This window comes from Rhopilema esculentum, chromosome 5 (assembly GCF_057945365.1).
Source record: "Rhopilema esculentum isolate cy_ngs chromosome 5, ASM5794536v1, whole genome shotgun sequence".
NCBI lineage: Eukaryota > Metazoa > Cnidaria > Scyphozoa > Rhizostomeae > Rhizostomatidae > Rhopilema > Rhopilema esculentum.
The window spans coordinates 3765254-3782389 of NC_142819.1; the positions used below are offsets into that span (position 1 = coordinate 3765254).

Here is a 17136-nt window from a genome sequence, read left to right on the forward strand (position 1 = left end):
CGATGCTGGAAGCTGTGCCATTGACTCTACAGTACTGCTTCCGATTATCAGATAAGAACTGAACCATTTGTGTGCATGTCCAGTAATTCCATGGTAGTGGAAAAAATTCTAATATTTGCCCTCAGCGCCAACACTGCCCCTCCTGCCTTAACCGTTTGCAGGCGCCCCTGGATAACTGGCAGATTTTTCCTGTCGTCAATAGATGAAGCAATCAAGCGGAGAAGCGGAGAAACATCTGCTAATATTTCTTTTTCCGCGCTTGAATTTACGTAGCTCTGTTACCCAGGGTACAACTACATCCCAAGCTTTTGGTTCAAAACGGACTTTCAGGAGACCTATCTCCTTCCTTTCCTCCATCGCGTCTTCCTTCCCCTAAATTCAAATATCAAATAATTTGTACTTGATAAGGAAACTGAATACCTGCTAGAACGACTGGGAGGATGCCACATATAAAGCCTAATGCACTGTTAAGAGATGGAACAAGAATTAAGGTAATAAATGAAGTTTTAAGAATATCGACAAAGAAATACCATAACTGAAATCAATAGATATCATTATTCGATAGCTCATTATCTGATAACAAATTTTGTGTTCATTTCATATTAAATCATAAAATATGTATTTTTCATGAAGATATCTCTTTACTAGGTGCCTTTTGTAATCTTTCGCCGAATTTCAAAATTAGCTTACATTTGTTTGCCGAAGATTTGCTGGGAAAAATTATGATGCTCCTTCCAGAGCAGCTCTGCGTTTGAAATTCCGGGATGAATAGTTCACGAGAACAGTGGGAAAACTGCTCCTGTCTTTACTACAAAATCTAGCAAAATTTACCGACCTTACAAGTTTCTTCTGCTCTGCTTGCAAAACACCTCAAATTTGACCCATACAGCAAACAATCCTTCAGTTCTAAGAAAAAGTGGCTGGAACAGAATAGAGGGGTAAAAAAAGTAATCATTTATTGAAATTCGACGGGAAAATCAATTTTCAGCGTATCTTTAAAAGTATTCATCTTCTTGCACACGTTTTAGTCCTACATTGCAACTAATCAGCATAAAATGTCGGATAATTGTCCTTCTTATTTCATTACAGCTATAATTTCTCCTTATTGAAGAAAATAAACGAATGATCAGGAACGCTGGAGTTTGGGAGGCGGGGGTTGTAGCCCATTTACATTGTTGGAGAAGTGCTCCCTTGCAAAGATACTCCGGGGGGTCTCGTTCCAGTGGTCATCTTGTCGTGTGGGTTCATGCGAGCGAGGCATCTGTCCACTTAGGCCGCAAGGAACCGACTGGCGGGAATTTCGAATTGTTTCCTTTGAGTTCTCTTTTTCCAAAACTTCTCAACTGTCGTGAGTATCCAAATCCTTTTTTTCTTCATGTGTAAAGGTGCTTTCAAAGATTTCCTTGTGACACGTTTCTTCCCTGAAATGCAAATAAAAACATATCATTAGGAGACATCGAACCATCAATTTCGACGCATTGAAAGCGTTGTGTGTGGACGCATTGAAAGATTATAGAAACAGAGCTTTCGATCCGGCCACGCAATGTAAAGAGAATAAATAATTAGCAAATAATATCTCTATACAGTGGGAGAATATATAAAAACTAAGTGATAAGTTTGCATGATGAGAACCGTTGACTCAAGGCAGGAGCTCTGTGGGTAGAGCACTTTGGATGTTACTTATGTGTGAAACCCTTTAATAGATAAGAAGCATCGTTATTTTGGAAAAATGCTATTGCACCAGTGCTATTTTGATTCTTTGTTTTCTTGTGATTTGAATTGTGCTTGAAAAAAGATTAAAAGTGTTGAGGATTAAGAATTTCAAGGTACTTTACATTTGTTGCAGCTTTTTGGCCTCAATTTGCTTGGCTTTGGTTTTATTTCTGTGTTTCTTCCAAAATATTTCGAATAGCAATGTTATGATTGACAGAATAATGCCTCCAAGTAGAACTGCATAAACCCCAGTCATCTGCATTGCTGTTATTCTCCCATATTCTGAAGTATAGACAATCATATGAAAGTGAAGAGTGATTGAAGCTTTATCACAAGTCATTGACATGGAGAAAGAAACAATGAAGCAAAACAGTATGGGCAAGAAAGTCAGTTACATTAATAACTAGTTATTTAATAAATATAGCTATAACTAACTATGACTATAACGATAACTGTGCTAAAGGCTAAGAACCTGTCACAGATCTTCATATAATGCTTAACATCAGGACTGATATAGAAAGAGTTCGATTCACATAGACACTTTATAGTTCATGTGTCATATTCTGTTACCCATAAGTTTAGCTTTTCAGGGCTGCCTATAAGATGGAAAGACAAGTACACTATTTCCTGGCTTCTCTGCACCCAACCAAACTTACAAATTGGATCAATTATCACCAAGCTACACCTAAATTTTCATCTTTGCTATAAGACAAAGCTTTGTCTGGATAAGTACCTGTTTCTGTGTTATCTGTGGTGCATTCATTTGCACTGTCCCAATAAATCTTCCTCTTTGCTTCTATAAAGCCCGAATCTTGCAGTCTTGAAATTGCCACAGAAAAAATGTCATAAAGTGGTGAATTAAACTGCACAACAAAAGCATAACTTCTCACTGGCAAGAAACTGTCCACTGTAACAAAAAAGATTTATCTATCAATTATTTTAACACACATGCAAAATTTAATTTAGTAGAAACAATGTTGCCTTGAATTTACATCTGATGCATTGGTAAATTTAGACCTTTTGTGAAGTTGTTTCAATGTGCTCAGATGATTTCTAGTTTTGGCTTCAATTCTGGGGTTTTGTGTGCACAAAGATGAGCTTCAAAATATCTGCCTAAAAAGCTAATTAGAGCATTAGTTTTGGCTACCACATAAGGCATGGCAGTTCTTACTCTATGACAGAAGACAGAAACTATCAGGAACAGAGAAAAGCAGTTGCCCCACTACTCCAATTGACATGATTTAGAATATTTATTGCCTGGAATTCAATCTTTTGGGTTATTGGAATCAGAAGGGAAAAGGCAGCTCTAACAGGAAATTTTAAAAATCACTCAAAACTCAGTTCCTTTCACTACTCTGTCAGGCAAGTGTTAAACAACCAATCAGAATTGGGAGATGAAGTTGTCTTCTAATAAAGCCAATATTGTCCTTTCAGCCTGTTCAATGAGAAAAATGCATAAACAGGGTGCAAGCTCCATGCATTGATGACAATAGGTACGCAGGTGTCCCCCAATATCCAATAGATGGTTTTATTATCAGAACCCAACATCCTGTTTATCAAATATTTCTTGATATTTTAGCCTCCCAGTTTTGTGGCTTCCCATCTATTGGGCATCTGAGAGTACCTTCTTTTTATATCCTGATGATTATAATTATATTGTTACAATCTATATGTTTGTCATTAATGATAGAGGAAGTCCCAATCAGCAAAAAAACAGCATCAAACCTGAAATAAGGTCACATGGCTTTTTATTAGCTATGTCTTCTAGGAATGGGCTCTCTGAAAGCAGTATTGTAGTCTTGTCTGTTCTATTACGGATTTGCGATATGCCCTCCTCAAAAAGATGCACAAAGGCATTGTGTGCAACAATCTTTTCATATATCATTTTGTACGGTTGGTATGTGGCATATTCAAGCTGCTTGTGAATCACAGAATGCTTGAAGATGAGAATGTTATAATCCATCTTAGCAAGAGTCTCAAGGTCCCGGATCTCAGTTGTTGTTTTCTTAAAAGTGAAGTATGCTGCCAGGTTGGCGGTATATGATGACATTTGAATTAGAACAATGAACCAGAATACCATCACCAGAATCCGACCTGAAAGCAAGTAAAGATATGGCTTCAAATTCAAATAATTATGATGATGTTATCAATTATTTGAATATTCACTCTTCTTGGGGGTATATGTTAAAGGGGTATATATGAAAAAACAAAGTGAGCTTTTCCAATATACCAAAAAAAGCCAGAGGCAGAATGAATTTTTCCACAAAAAAGGTTTATACGAAATTGTCTTTCCTTCATTGACCGAGAGGTCATTTTCAATTTCGATTCATTAAGAGCTTAAGTCATCCTAAATAACGCCAGAATCTTTCAAGTTGCTCGGTTGATGATTGATTTTCGCGATATAAAAATTTATACCTTTTTAAAATAGAACTAAAAATGAATTTTTTAAGGCTATATATAAAATTTTTCTATATATAAGATTATTGTCCCTAATGAAGTTCCTTGGAAAGGACTCTAATAGGAACTATTTTCTATTGACGAACATCCCTATCGTTGTTAAAACACTATGAAACAAATTCTTATCACATCAAGGTATTTTGATTTCTTGTTTACATGAAGAGGGGAAGTTGAGAATTTCAAGACTCTTTCTTACTTGCACACGACCTCGGAGTGGCAAGAGGCCCTTGTCTCAACATGCAGCCTACTGTAAACCACAGACTGTTTACCAAAGTAAATTCACGTCCAGGAGTGCCATCCTTCTTAATATGCCATTGTCTCCATCCGCCCGGTTCAAAGTAGTCAACAAAGTACACCGAGATCGTCACTACAAAAATGCATGTAAGAATAGTTAACCAAACCGTTTTCGTGAATGGTTCTAAGAACTGAGTAATACTCGTCGTGGTAGTTCCCGTTTTCTTCGTCAAATATGAAACGTGGGCCTTCATGAATGGATGGAGAAAAGTTATTATCTTTGATCTCACTTCGTCCACAGTGAAAGGGGCCAGGGCAAAATCAGCTTTCTACAACAGAAGTTATTTTTTAGTTCAAAATTCATACAATTCTGCTTTGGAAAGAATATATTTTAAAACATGATTTATGATCCAACTTACTATTAGTGAGTTGAAAATTGACCAGGTGAAAATAAGTTTTGGTCTTGTAAAGTCACTGTCTAGAAAAACTTGACACTAGTATTAAGCATGCCTCACCTCTTGCCCGAATTTTCTAAATCTCAGTTTACAAATACAAAAAACCAAAAAAGCTTGTAATGACAAGTTAAGTTGATGGGCTTTGATTAGTTGCAACATGCTGTAAACTCGGCTTTTTAACATTCTGGTGCTTTTGAATGTCTTAGAAAAAATCTTAAATTAAGTGCTAGTTTTGACACGTACTTTAAACAAAAAATTCAAAAATAAACAAACGAAGTGACCTTTTATATAGCTTTCTAGATGACATGGTTTTTGAGCTACTACTTGCCCATTTCTGTCCTATCGACAATGTAAAGGGTAGACAACTTACATCGTAAAATACATCTCCAACCATACCGATCCACTTTCCTTCGTCCAGCGTGCCATACTCATCATCCGCGATTTCGTAAATGGAATATTCAAATTGCAAATCCTTTTGCATCCCTTTCAGGATGTCAATCAGAAATCCTCGGAAATGCTTCGATCCGTTCTTTAGATTGTCAATCCAAACAAACGGTGGATCCTACAACGTAGAATTTGGATGTATCTTTTTGGGTTTTAATATGTGACTTGGCCCATTGTCGTATTTCATTGGAATCCTTTCTAAAATGCTAGCAAGAAAGCTTCAATGAAGCTGCTTCAATTTAATACCTAGAGTAATAGCTATAAGGTAGAGAAATAGTAACCTGGATTGTATGAAAAGTAGCACTGAAGTTATGGAAGCGATTATCTTCCTAACGAGAGTTGTGTGAATTAACAAGTTCATATTGCTCTGTTATTCCAATTTTCAGCTTTGGAGTATTTTATTGCATATATTTTTCAAATAACTCTCTCAATTCAAGAATTTCATTACAAAGATTTCTCAAAAATCTGCTTTGAAATCTTTCACTTTACCTAAGTTGTGCATTTATGGAACAATCATCGTGGCAAAACTTTTTCTTTCAGGGCTTATAACCTTTTTAAGGGCCTCGTTCTCCCCCAATATAACACGCTACTAGTCAGCGGCTTTTTTTATACCAGTAACATTTTACGAGATAAATATAACTGTTTCATATATCGTCACTTCTGCATTCAATTCATAATCACTTGCATAAGATCATTTCGTTTTATAGACGTTTACTTATTCATAGAGCGCTAATATATTTTTGGTGATCCATAGCCTGAACTCAATGACGTATAGTATAGCAACGAAGTGGAGTTGAATAAGAAAACAAACAACCACGCTTAGAGTAGTAATCAGCGTATCAAGCTCGAATTTTGCCAGAGTCGATTACCCCCTGGCAGCCGTGGACTGTATGTGGATACTTACATGTATGGCCACGATTCTCAGGGGTCTGTTCATGCTTCTGAGATAATTTCCAGGAGCTTTATTTGTTTTTATCAATGACCACAAATTCAAAATTTTGCCGTTGTCTTTAGCGGTCCCGATCTGAAATATGGAATTTGTATGTGAAAAAATAAATGTTAACTTTGAATAGTGCTCATTGACTCAAGAAAACCATTGCTTAAGCTAATTTATTATCAATTTCATCCTTCACATACTTGTTGTAGCATCTATATTTTAAGAGTTGCAAGGACAAATTCAACTGTAAGTATGTTCTGATGCAGTAAATGACTCAAGAAAATTGGCATGCATGAAAGAAAGGTTGTCTGTATCAGCATAGGAAAGGTGATCGTAAACATCAGCAAAATAGAATATTAGAGGATACGAACTGGTGAACTGTTACGTTCAATAACATTATTATTAAGATCATAACTTTTTTTGATACTTCATGGGTTTAAATTTTGCTGTCTATAGTTGTTATTTAAACAATTTATTTAAATTTACCTGCACAAAGCTGTTATTTCTCAGATTTAGAACGTCAATTTGGTGTGCACTGGTGTCTTCTTTTATGCATCTTGTGATGTTTTTGAACTGCAATAAATATTTATTTGGTATCAAACTAGATTGGCTACAACTGTGTTAAGCAATATGGAAGGTCGTTGTACAAGCAAAGCGGTTCGGTTCATATTAGCGAATTGGGAATTTTACTTTATCGATTTTGTTATCATAAAGTCTAGTATTTCAGACAATATCCTTTATCTACTATGGTCAGCGATGTACCTGCCCGTGATTAGAAAGCTTTACGGACAGTAACATCTCGATAACCTATCATTCAACACTTCAAACTGTACTGCCCAGATCAATAAGACTTGATCTATCTAGAGAGCTGGGCTAATTTGAAACGTTAAAGGGCGAGCTCTTGGGAGGTTGATAGCCATGAGCCAAACTAACAAGGTTCATTGAGATTCATGTCAAGTGATAAGTATACTGAAGTGTCAGAGAATGAGTATTACATGTTAAGAACATACCAGATTGAAACGAAGTGTTTCATTTTTTGTCAGGTTCAATGCGCAATCGATGATGTTGGTCGTTACGCTGAAGATGGCATTCGAAAGAAGAGCTCCAAAACCCTAGAAATGGTAAGTTTGTTTGAAGTAATTTACTTCTAAAATCATCACATTTATTTAGTTCATCTGTTCTTGACGAGCTCGTAGACAAGTGGATACATAAGTATCATTGTACTTTTACAGGACATTTTTTGTTAATTTACGTTGACGAGTTCTTTCGGATGCGCTTTTTTATCACCTTTCGTTAATGGCTAACGTCTCATTAATGCACTCATAACTAAATATGCCAACAGTAATATTTAAAGGAAATGAATACTCCAGATACGTTGTTGTATTCCATTCTACAGTATGATGTTAACTAGTGGTCGCTATCCTCTGACAGACAATTTATAAAATGGCCTTTCGTGACCTTTGGCGTTTCACCTAATGAAACTTTCACCTGAACACCTTTGACCCTAAGTGAAATTTTCATAGATATAAAAGACAATTTTTGCAGCAATTTTTAAGCCACTCACATTTTCCATGATGGCTTCTTCGGATACGAAATGTTTGTGGGTCATGTTGTTGTGCAGACTGTAATTGGTTTTAAACGCTACAACCATTTGTGAATTTAAGCCATTCTCAAGTTTCTTTGTTTTGATCTAAAAAAGACAACATTGTCAATGACTGATTCTTCACTTAGATTCATTACATTACACTGATACATTATATACCAGAGGCGAATCCAAAAAGTGCTTTTTGGAAGGGGACAGAAATGATTTTTACCGACCAAAATGGGAATGCCTCACTCTCTAAGGGTGTTGTCATTAGATAAATAACCTGCTGTTTTTTTGTTTTCTATTTCAAACTCATACTTAAGTACGAAAGTTCAACTAATACTGAAATGTTAATACGATACTATTATTGCAGAAAGGTTTCAGGGTGGGAAAAAATTTCTTTTTTTGTCCAGGAAAAAAATCCATAATGTGCCGACGGACAATGTGTTGGGAGCGATATCGTGCCCCTTGTACCTCCTTTGGCAACGCCACTGCTACAAACGTTATTAGAATGGTTTTTCAGTTAATTGAAAAAGAGCGAAATTGATTTGCTTTTTCTGATCAAATTTATTGCTTTAAAGCTAGCTATAACCTCGACCGTTATAATAGACGAGACAAAAGCTCAACTTTTTAGAAGAAAATTTTTTTATTTTATTCTCTAGTAGCAGAAGGTCTTTAATTTGATATCTATTGGGAAAGGAAAGGTATCAAAATCTGTCGATGTGAGTACCTGCATCAAGTAGATACTCTTAGCAAAGTAAAAGAACAAACTTGATTTATTCAATCATGAATGTAAATAGAAATATCTTGAAATACTCACTGGGTTTCGCAAAACAAGCGATGGAACCACTCTTGCACCAGATCTGTTAACATTTTTTATCTGAAAATATATGCAATGTTTTCTTAACAAAGTTGAAGTCAAATTTCCTTGTTGAGTATTAAGTAATTGTTTGCCATCTCTGTCACTGTTTTGAGAAGAAAAACGTGGTTTTGTGAAGGAAAATGTTCAATGTTATCGGATACTTTTTGCGTTGGCTTTGTTGATATATTTTTTATCAAAATATTTTAAGGGTCATTAATTTCGATAATACGAGTTTTGAATGATAGCGATCGCCTTTGCATTTATGTCAAGGCGTTTGAAACATATTAGAAGATGGATTCAATTGTGCTTAGCCTTTCGATTGTGTTATTTTGCTGTCTAAGACGCCCGTGACATTTTGTCTGTGACATAGGCTAGTATTTATTTAAATAATGAAAAAAATAATGGTTTAGTAGTTTATTTTTTCAATAAAAACTCTCTAAGTTCCATTTGAAAAGTTGAAAAGTGCACCTAACAGAGAATTGGTTTTAGTATTTATTTGCAGGAAAAAAACGTAAGTTGTCTTTCTACCAATACTTCTAAGATCGGAACATTTTTTGTCAAAGAATTGTATTAATACAGATTCAGTTTCAATACAGTTTGAAAAAGTACCCCGAAATTGAATGGGTGGAAGGTGTTGTACAGCTACGTATTTTTAAAACGCCTTAAAGACCTCTGTCTACGGAGACTGGAAGTATGAGAAATCCTTTCACACCCTATCAAGAAATACCTTATTTATTCAAGAGAAATAAGTCAATCTCCAGCTTGTTTGCATCGACAAAGATGGACAAGGTGTTTCGTCTCCTACTCTGGAAATTTTAAGAGACAATCTAACTTGTTGGCGCAAACTTCGAATAAATAACTCAACTCTCTATTGCGGAAAATTTTGTGTACTCCCCTCCCATCCTCCTCGATCAAAGTGCTTCCTTGCGTGTTCCATAGTATGTATTCTAACCTATAGTGAAAACCCTTGAAGACAACTTAAATTTCTATTTCGTTTTTCACCAATAAACAGGATTTGTAACGAAACACTAAGCAAATAAACCCAGAGCTAAGCAAAGAATTTAGGCTGAAGAATAACCATGAAGGCGTATTCCATGTGTTGCTGTATTTGTTTGATATATTGCTTTGTTTTGCCATATCCAGGAATTATCTTTCTGTCTATGTTTTCGTAGGATCTTTCAACTGCTTTCAGCTCTTTCTCTACGACTTTGTGTGGCATTTGCTATCAACTGGTTTTCAGTTTTAAAACTATTAGAGTGTTTTTCTTCTTACCAACCAACTGTATTTTACTTCAAGAGGTTTTTGAGGTGAAAGATCTACGCTGTATATTTTATGAAACATACCCACGTATTTTTCAAGCACATAAGTCAAATCTTGCGAAATTGTGTAAATAGATTAAATTCATTATCTGGTCTGGGGTGTATCAAAACTTTGGTTGCTAACACTTTCTTCCCTGACGTCTTTATTTAGTCCAAATGTATATGAACTTAAGGGCTTTGGTTTTCGCTCATTGGTTCATACCTCGTTATTACTTGTCGCGTGCTTGTAAACTGTTTAAATTATATTCTGAAGCCGTTGGCCATGACAATTTCAAAGACTAGATACTTGTTGCCTGCGCATTTTTTACTTTGAGAGAAAATTGTCCCTATTGAATTTTTACTGATCACAAACTATCTACAAATGACCTGACTCGATTATTTGCTAATTAATAGCTATCAAGGCATTTTGCATTTACCATGTTGACGATTGGTTGTAAGTGTTTCTCCCTGCATAAAAGGATGACTGCATGAACTGAGAAATTTGCAAACACTTGGAGCCTGTCCAGAGACGTGCCATTTATCCTTCCATCTTCTTGCACTTCAAGTGGGTATCCTTTTCGTTGTCCAATTGTCCAGGTGGAGCTCATATAATCACTGAATGCTTTGTAATCATTGGCTAGACGAAAAATTACCTCGAATCATTTTGGATCTACAGCCGGGTATTTTGATAAACAAAATAAAAAGCTTTTTTGACAAACAAAATCATAATGTTTTGAATAAGTTTGGCGTGGATTGCCAGGGAGATTTATGAATGTAATTGTGCCAATGTGGGCTTGCCTAGAATTCAAGCTAATCAGAGGGCCAAGGGAAACATGACGACAACACCAGTGTCTGAAGAGATATCAGAGAGAAGTAGTACCCTAGTTTTATATTTTCTTAAAGTCTAACTAGTGATACTTAACATAGCTTTTGCGATTCTTTCTACCCCCTAATAATGCATGAAATGAAATCATCCTGCCCCTTTGTTATTAGCGTGTTAAATCTCCCAAAACCTTCCAGCTCTTCTAGTCCGTAATATGATCGGCTTTTACTGATAAGGGGTGTTTCTATCAAACGATGGATTTCTTACTTTTGATGAGAATATAAACAGATTTGTGTGATTACTCAGATGATTTTTAACTAACGGTCACTGTCGAGAAGCGTAAGCAACATACCATCATAGAGGACAACGATCTCGTACCAGTCTTGTTTGACCAGAACCTGATTCACTGCGTTAGAAAATTCGTCATTACCATGATGCCTCCATATCACATGGCTGGCTGGGTTGTTGTTTTCATTGTCAGAGAGGGTATTTCTGGACACGGAGACAACAGGAACTCCGACCATGTTTAGAAAACTTATAAAATGTGAGGAACAGCTGATTGATAATACAAGGCTCACGTTGCGTTTTTGGATTTCATTTCCTGAAACAAATGGCAAATGCAGATAACTCAAATTCAGATAATTATCTAGAAAATTTATTTTACACGACATGATATGATATTATATAATATGGCATTATATGATAAAATATTGTATTATGACATGGTGTTATATTATATAATGTTATATTATATTTTACAGTATAATATATCGTATTTTATTAAATTAATTCATATTATGTTGTTTTTATAATGTATTATTCTGTATTAGTATGTATTGTCATGATAAATCATACAAGTCTTGTTGTGCAGTCTTTGAAGTGATGAACCAGGAACAAATTAGTAAAAAGCAAAATGTGCACCATGCTACGTGGAGTTTTTTCCTCAATACCATATCCAAAATTGCCTAAAATAAAATTTGGGGAAAAACTTTTCTAGAACTTTTAAAAGCATGAGCTTTTTGACCATATGCACAATATCATCTGCCGAGGGATTCTGCAAAATATCAATGGCTTGCAACAGTTCAAGGCGTAAATTCTGAATTTTGAAGCTAAACAGGTATTCGAGTGGACAATTGAGAAGTAAAAGTGAGTATGAGGGCCCGCACCACCGAGGGCCCGGACGGGCCATGACCCTCTTACTTTTTTGGTAAACAAAAATATTCCCATAGAGGTCCTGTTTTGAAGCCCTAAATTCAAGTTCAATGTATAGAACTTGGCCCCTCCATTTAAAATTCGTGGCGTGGGCCTTGAGTATAGGTTGAAAAGTAGCAAAATAATTAAGTCTGGTTGCTAACCCGCCAAAATTTTTGAAAATTCTTACTAATTTTTCAACAATTTCACAGATAGGTCAATTCTGTCTTTTAAGGACCTTTAGTATTTGGAACTCTTTCCCAGGATAAAACGTGAAAGGCAGTTGTCATGATATATGATTTTATATTGCATCTGCTGCTACAAGATCAATGCAGCCGTGAAGACGAGGTTGTACATTTGCAGTCCACGAATAATGCCGCATCAGTCCAAAGCTTATCTTGTATCGTTGTGACAAAGTCTTCTAGCGCCGCTTTTAGGCGGTACCGGCCCTGGAGCATAAGCCATCACAACTCCCTAATTTGAAGCGAAGGCCCAACACCCTTGCTCTTGCTCTGAAATCGAAGGCTAAAATGGGCTTTATATGTTCCTGTGTAGCGTGGTTAACATTTCATCTTTTCTAAAACTTTCTCATGAATCTTCAGCCTTGGGTTTTGTTTACACAAAATAGGTATGAATGCAGAGTTACGCGGCAAATAAAAGTGAGTCAACTTATGACCCACTTTGCTAGCCTGAGTTCAAGACCGTCGAAAAGGCGCTTTAAACATTCGAAAAAGCAGAATTAATTCAAAACACTAACATCTTAGCTTTTTTGAGGTACCTATCTTGGGTCTCGACGACAGTTTTGATGAACTAAAACGTTATCAATTGGAGTTTTTTAACTCTCTCTGTTGAATTATTGTTTAAATCAAACCTTGCCTGTCTTTCGCTGTGCTTTATAATGTTTGAGGCACCTTTTTCATTTTTAAAAACTAGCTTGCATATCGCAGTTTTAATCCAACAAATTGCATAGCGATTCTGTCATATTTATCCAGAGGTACCAGTTTCAAGAAAGTGAGCCGTTCATTTGTACCATCAGGAAATAATGACCTGTGTTGATATCAGAATCACATAGTGACATTACATCTTTGGCTGGCATGTCCTCAATACCCAAAATAGCCCCTCCTCCGAGTAAATTGCTATGGCATTGAATAACTTTATGTACCCTGAAATATTGATAAATGTCCCTCGCTTATGGCGCATTAACGAATTTTGTATTTTGGGTATTCAAAAACTGCCTGTCGGTTATAAAAATCCCATCCCCACGGTAAATGTTTTCAGGGAAATCAGAAAAAAACTGACTTCTTCCTTTATTGGCCCTCTTATTTATTTTTCAGGCCTACAATAGGAGAATTTTTCCTTACGTAAATCTACAATTTTAAAAGAAAACGGATTTCTTGCTTTTCTGAACAGATGCCCTCAGTTGTGCTAAAAGTATTCGATTATCGAATGTGGATTCGTATACCATATAAACCTCAAAAAAATTTTTCCCCACAGTCGAATTTTGGCGATTTTAAGTATGTTATAGAGGAAACAATTCTGCACTGGATGGTGGAAAATTCGCTTTTCTGTCATTTTTTCCCCGGGTGATCTTGAATTAAACGCTCCACGACATCACTGTTGTAGAAGACTTATTTGATGCACCTCTGAGATTCATGATTATTTAACTCTCTATGGTATTAACAAATTATTCAGATTAGATCACATCTTCTGTTTGCAAATTTCGATCAAGACTAATGTAGCTCACCCATCTTTAAATAGTCCATTTCTTCAGAGCACTGGAAATGGAAATGGTCCAATCTTCCAGCAAACGATTTTTCTGATATGACATTTGCTGTCACGTTGCTGATTATCTCTTTCTCTACTTTTGAAAGCTCCTTAAACATTATACCTGCAAACAAAGATTAAAGCATTATCAAACAAAGCCATCAGTATTTCGTAAAGCAGTATCTACTTCAAGCAATCTAGAACGGAAGCCAACCTAGTGACGTCACTATGACGTAAATTACTCACCTATAGTTATGCTATTATCACATACTGTGAAGCATATCCCGTTGATGAATACTGCCAAATATACAAGGAGGTGCATGTTGCTTTTGATGTAGGTCTTCAAACCTTTTGTCCCTTGAAACAAGAAGATGAAAATGTCAAAAAAAATTCAACTCTGCTTTCTATTTTAAAGACAGGATCAGTGCTATTAATTAATGCGTTAGACGTTATTGCTTCAAGGTGTCATAATTTTATCACTTTAGTGGATCTTTAGTTTTTTTAAAGTTTGATTTAGATATTTTCTCCCAGTGATACAAGAAACCTTATTTTTTTAAAAATATTTTCAAAGACGACTAAGAAAACAACTGCTGAACATGTCAATTTTAATGAATATATAATAACATAAAATCATTAGTATTTTAAGTGTTCTTTATACATGTTGAAGTTTTCTAATCAATCATGCACATATTTTGCTTTTTGCTATATTGTCAATGGGTAATAACTGAATCGTGCTAGTGTTGGCACGACAATGTGCTAGTTAGATTTATTTAAATATTTCATGAATTGTGAGTGAAACCGTAAATTGAAAAATATCAATGCAAAAGTCTTTCATTAGCTTGAATGCTGTAAAAATATTTTTGAAACAGCAACAATAGAAATCATAAGGTCATTGTATATTTGTTTAAGGTCGCACAAATGAATGCGTTTGGCAGCAGAGCCTTTCTTCCAAACAGTTTGTAAGAGATGAAATGAATTTACGTCCATTTGGTTTTTATTTTGTATACACACCTTCTTGCAGTAGCCGTAAAACTTATACATCTAGTGCATTAATTTCTCTTCGTGCGAACATGCAAAAAGAATCAGAACAATGCAAAGAGAACCACACTTATCGATAATGGCAAAGCACTCAAACCATAACATTATTTACGTCACAAATCAAACACACAGCTACTTACTTCTATCGTGCTTCTCACGATGTTTATCATTTTCCACCGATTTGGAATACGCTTCCATCTTGATTCTTGAAAATTTTTCTAATCTACTCTCCGTTTGCATCGTCGGCAAAAATGAGTCAAGCGGGATTCTTTCCAACAGTTAATTGAATTATTAATGACGAGAAAATAAAAATAGAAACTCATAGCAGAGAGTAATTAAAATATTTCTCACTACATTTATCTGTGATTCTAGCAACTACGAATAATCCAGAAGCAAATATTAAGTACACTGCTACTCGGTTTTTTAAAGATTTTGCTTACTTTCAGATGTCGCGAAGCAGTTGTTTATCTCCCTTTTACATGTTGTCCGGTTTGATTAAGATTCAGCGTCTTTGTTCTTCACAATACCATCATCAGGTCCTTCTCAGCATTAACTAACGCAAATCTACTTAAACTTGCAGCCAAGTTTCTCAGTATGATTTATTATGCAAGTCAAAAAGTGTATTCTTCATCTTGAATGCAACTTCATACCTGATCTTGACACTTCTGTTAGATCAAGTCATGTCAATCCAGTGTCGTTGTTTTGTTTACATACATCTCGAAGTGCATCACAAAGGTCTGTCAAAATCGTTGTTAGGGATACAATGTTATCAATGGCAGTGTTAATCGTTGTTTCAAATTCACGTGCAAACAAACAGAGAACTGTAACTATTTGAGAATGTAGCTTGGTTCATTTCACAGATAGGTATTTAAGTATTGCGCTGCCAACGTCAAATGAAATGGCTCCGTTTAGCAGAAGGCATATCAGATTCCTCGCGCAAAAAAGCTTTTTGCCCTTCTACAACAAAACAACTCACTCCAAATTTCTATCAAAAAGAGCTTTTGCATTGTAATTTAAGCAGTTAGACCAAACATAAAATGGTTAGCCATCATATTTTACGTCATTTCTTAGTATTGTCCCTATCTGATCAGAGTTGCTCTGTCTCCATTCATGGACTGTCTTCATGTCTCAATATTAAGTGAAATAGTTGTAAGAACCATACTTGCTCCATTTATCGTGGCCTTCATCGTTGCTCTCTAACAATTTACTCAGAGAGAAATATTTCATTGTTTTCCAAATTGGTTTGCGGGAAGAGTTTATAAGTTTCTGTCACACGTTTCCGTATTTTGAAAGAATCATTTTTCCACAACAAAAATTACATAACAAAATAACATTGATAAATATTATTATAAAACAGATTACATAAGATTACATAACAGAAATCATTGAAGTTTGAGCAACGTCATAGTGAAATAGGCTATATGAACAAGAAGAAAGAGCTTTGTTTATCTTCTAGATCTTATCTTTGTTTATCAAAGAATCTTCCTTTTGAACTGTTGCAAGTGCATCGTTGTAAGTGCATCGTTGTAAGTGCATCGTTGTAAGTGCATCGTTGTAAGTGCATCGTTGTAAGTGCATTGTTGGGGGTGCTTTGTTCCCCTTCACAGAAGCAGTCAGAGATTCCTAAAAAAACTCTGCAATTAAGAGAGCCTTCTAGTGATATTTTTTTAGCAAAAAAACCCCTCTATTCTTGTATGCTTAAGTTGTCTTGGAAAGGAAATAATTTCTGGCTTTGAAAACTCCGGCTCTGATATTGGTTTTCTGATTTAGATTATCAAGTATAAATCAATTTTCTCGGTTGTCACCAAGCTCTCTTTGAGGACATGTTAGTGAGTCATCTCTAATAGATGATTCAACGAGAAATGGCTTTGAGATGAAATTAGTGATTTAATTTAAAGAAATATTGCACCCAAATGTTTGATGGCTGCTGGTCATTCGCACGGTACTCTGACGCGATGAAGTAAACTGACGGTAACTTAATAAGTTAGATCAACACAAATAAAGACAATATTTTGCGTTATCTTTAGTTTTAAGCCTATTCGTAGTCGGGTCGCCTTTTGTTGAGCCGCTTATTGTGTAGGTTAGTAGATACCTTCGTCTTCGCTTCAAAATTTTCAGCACTGACACGTTATTTACTTGTTCCTAGTTTGTTCTTTAATTTAAAATTTCAAATGAAACCAATCTTCTTTTGTGCATCAAGTTCAGGTGGCGGTTTTGATGAAAAAGAAATGTCTTGTTCGCAGTTTTTAATCAAGCAATTTTTGCAGAAATAAATCAAGAATTATCTCTGGAAATTAAGAAGCAGATACTTGTTTGATTTAGAAAAACGCAATAA

General features: G+C 35.5%; 1 protein-coding gene across 3 annotated transcripts; it reads right to left on the bottom strand.

The window, feature by feature from the left end:
- Window positions 1-1283: 1283 nt before the first annotated feature.
- LOC135689493 (glutamate receptor) lies at window positions 1284-15908 on the bottom strand. Of its 3 annotated transcripts, none has more exons than XM_065206734.2 (16): window positions 15242-15908; window positions 14010-14120; window positions 13744-13887; window positions 11161-11409; window positions 10423-10622; window positions 8646-8705; window positions 7805-7930; window positions 7251-7352; window positions 6727-6813; window positions 6208-6327; window positions 5230-5421; window positions 4367-4733; window positions 3439-3807; window positions 2447-2620; window positions 1836-1995; window positions 1284-1421 (listed from the first exon to the last, which is right to left on the bottom strand). In XM_065206734.2, the coding sequence occupies exons 2-16, from the start codon at window positions 14083-14085 to the stop codon at window positions 1340-1342; spliced, it is 2508 nt and encodes an 835-aa protein (XP_065062806.2). In that variant the 5' UTR covers window positions 14086-14120; window positions 15242-15908; the 3' UTR covers window positions 1284-1339. The 3 variants fall into 3 exon arrangements, with proteins under 3 accessions (XP_065062806.2, XP_065062804.2, XP_088964635.1); XM_065206732.2 differs by having other exon boundaries at window positions 14942-15908; XM_089108509.1 differs by having other exon boundaries at window positions 14775-15908.
- Between the last annotated feature and the right edge of the window lie 1228 nt (window positions 15909-17136).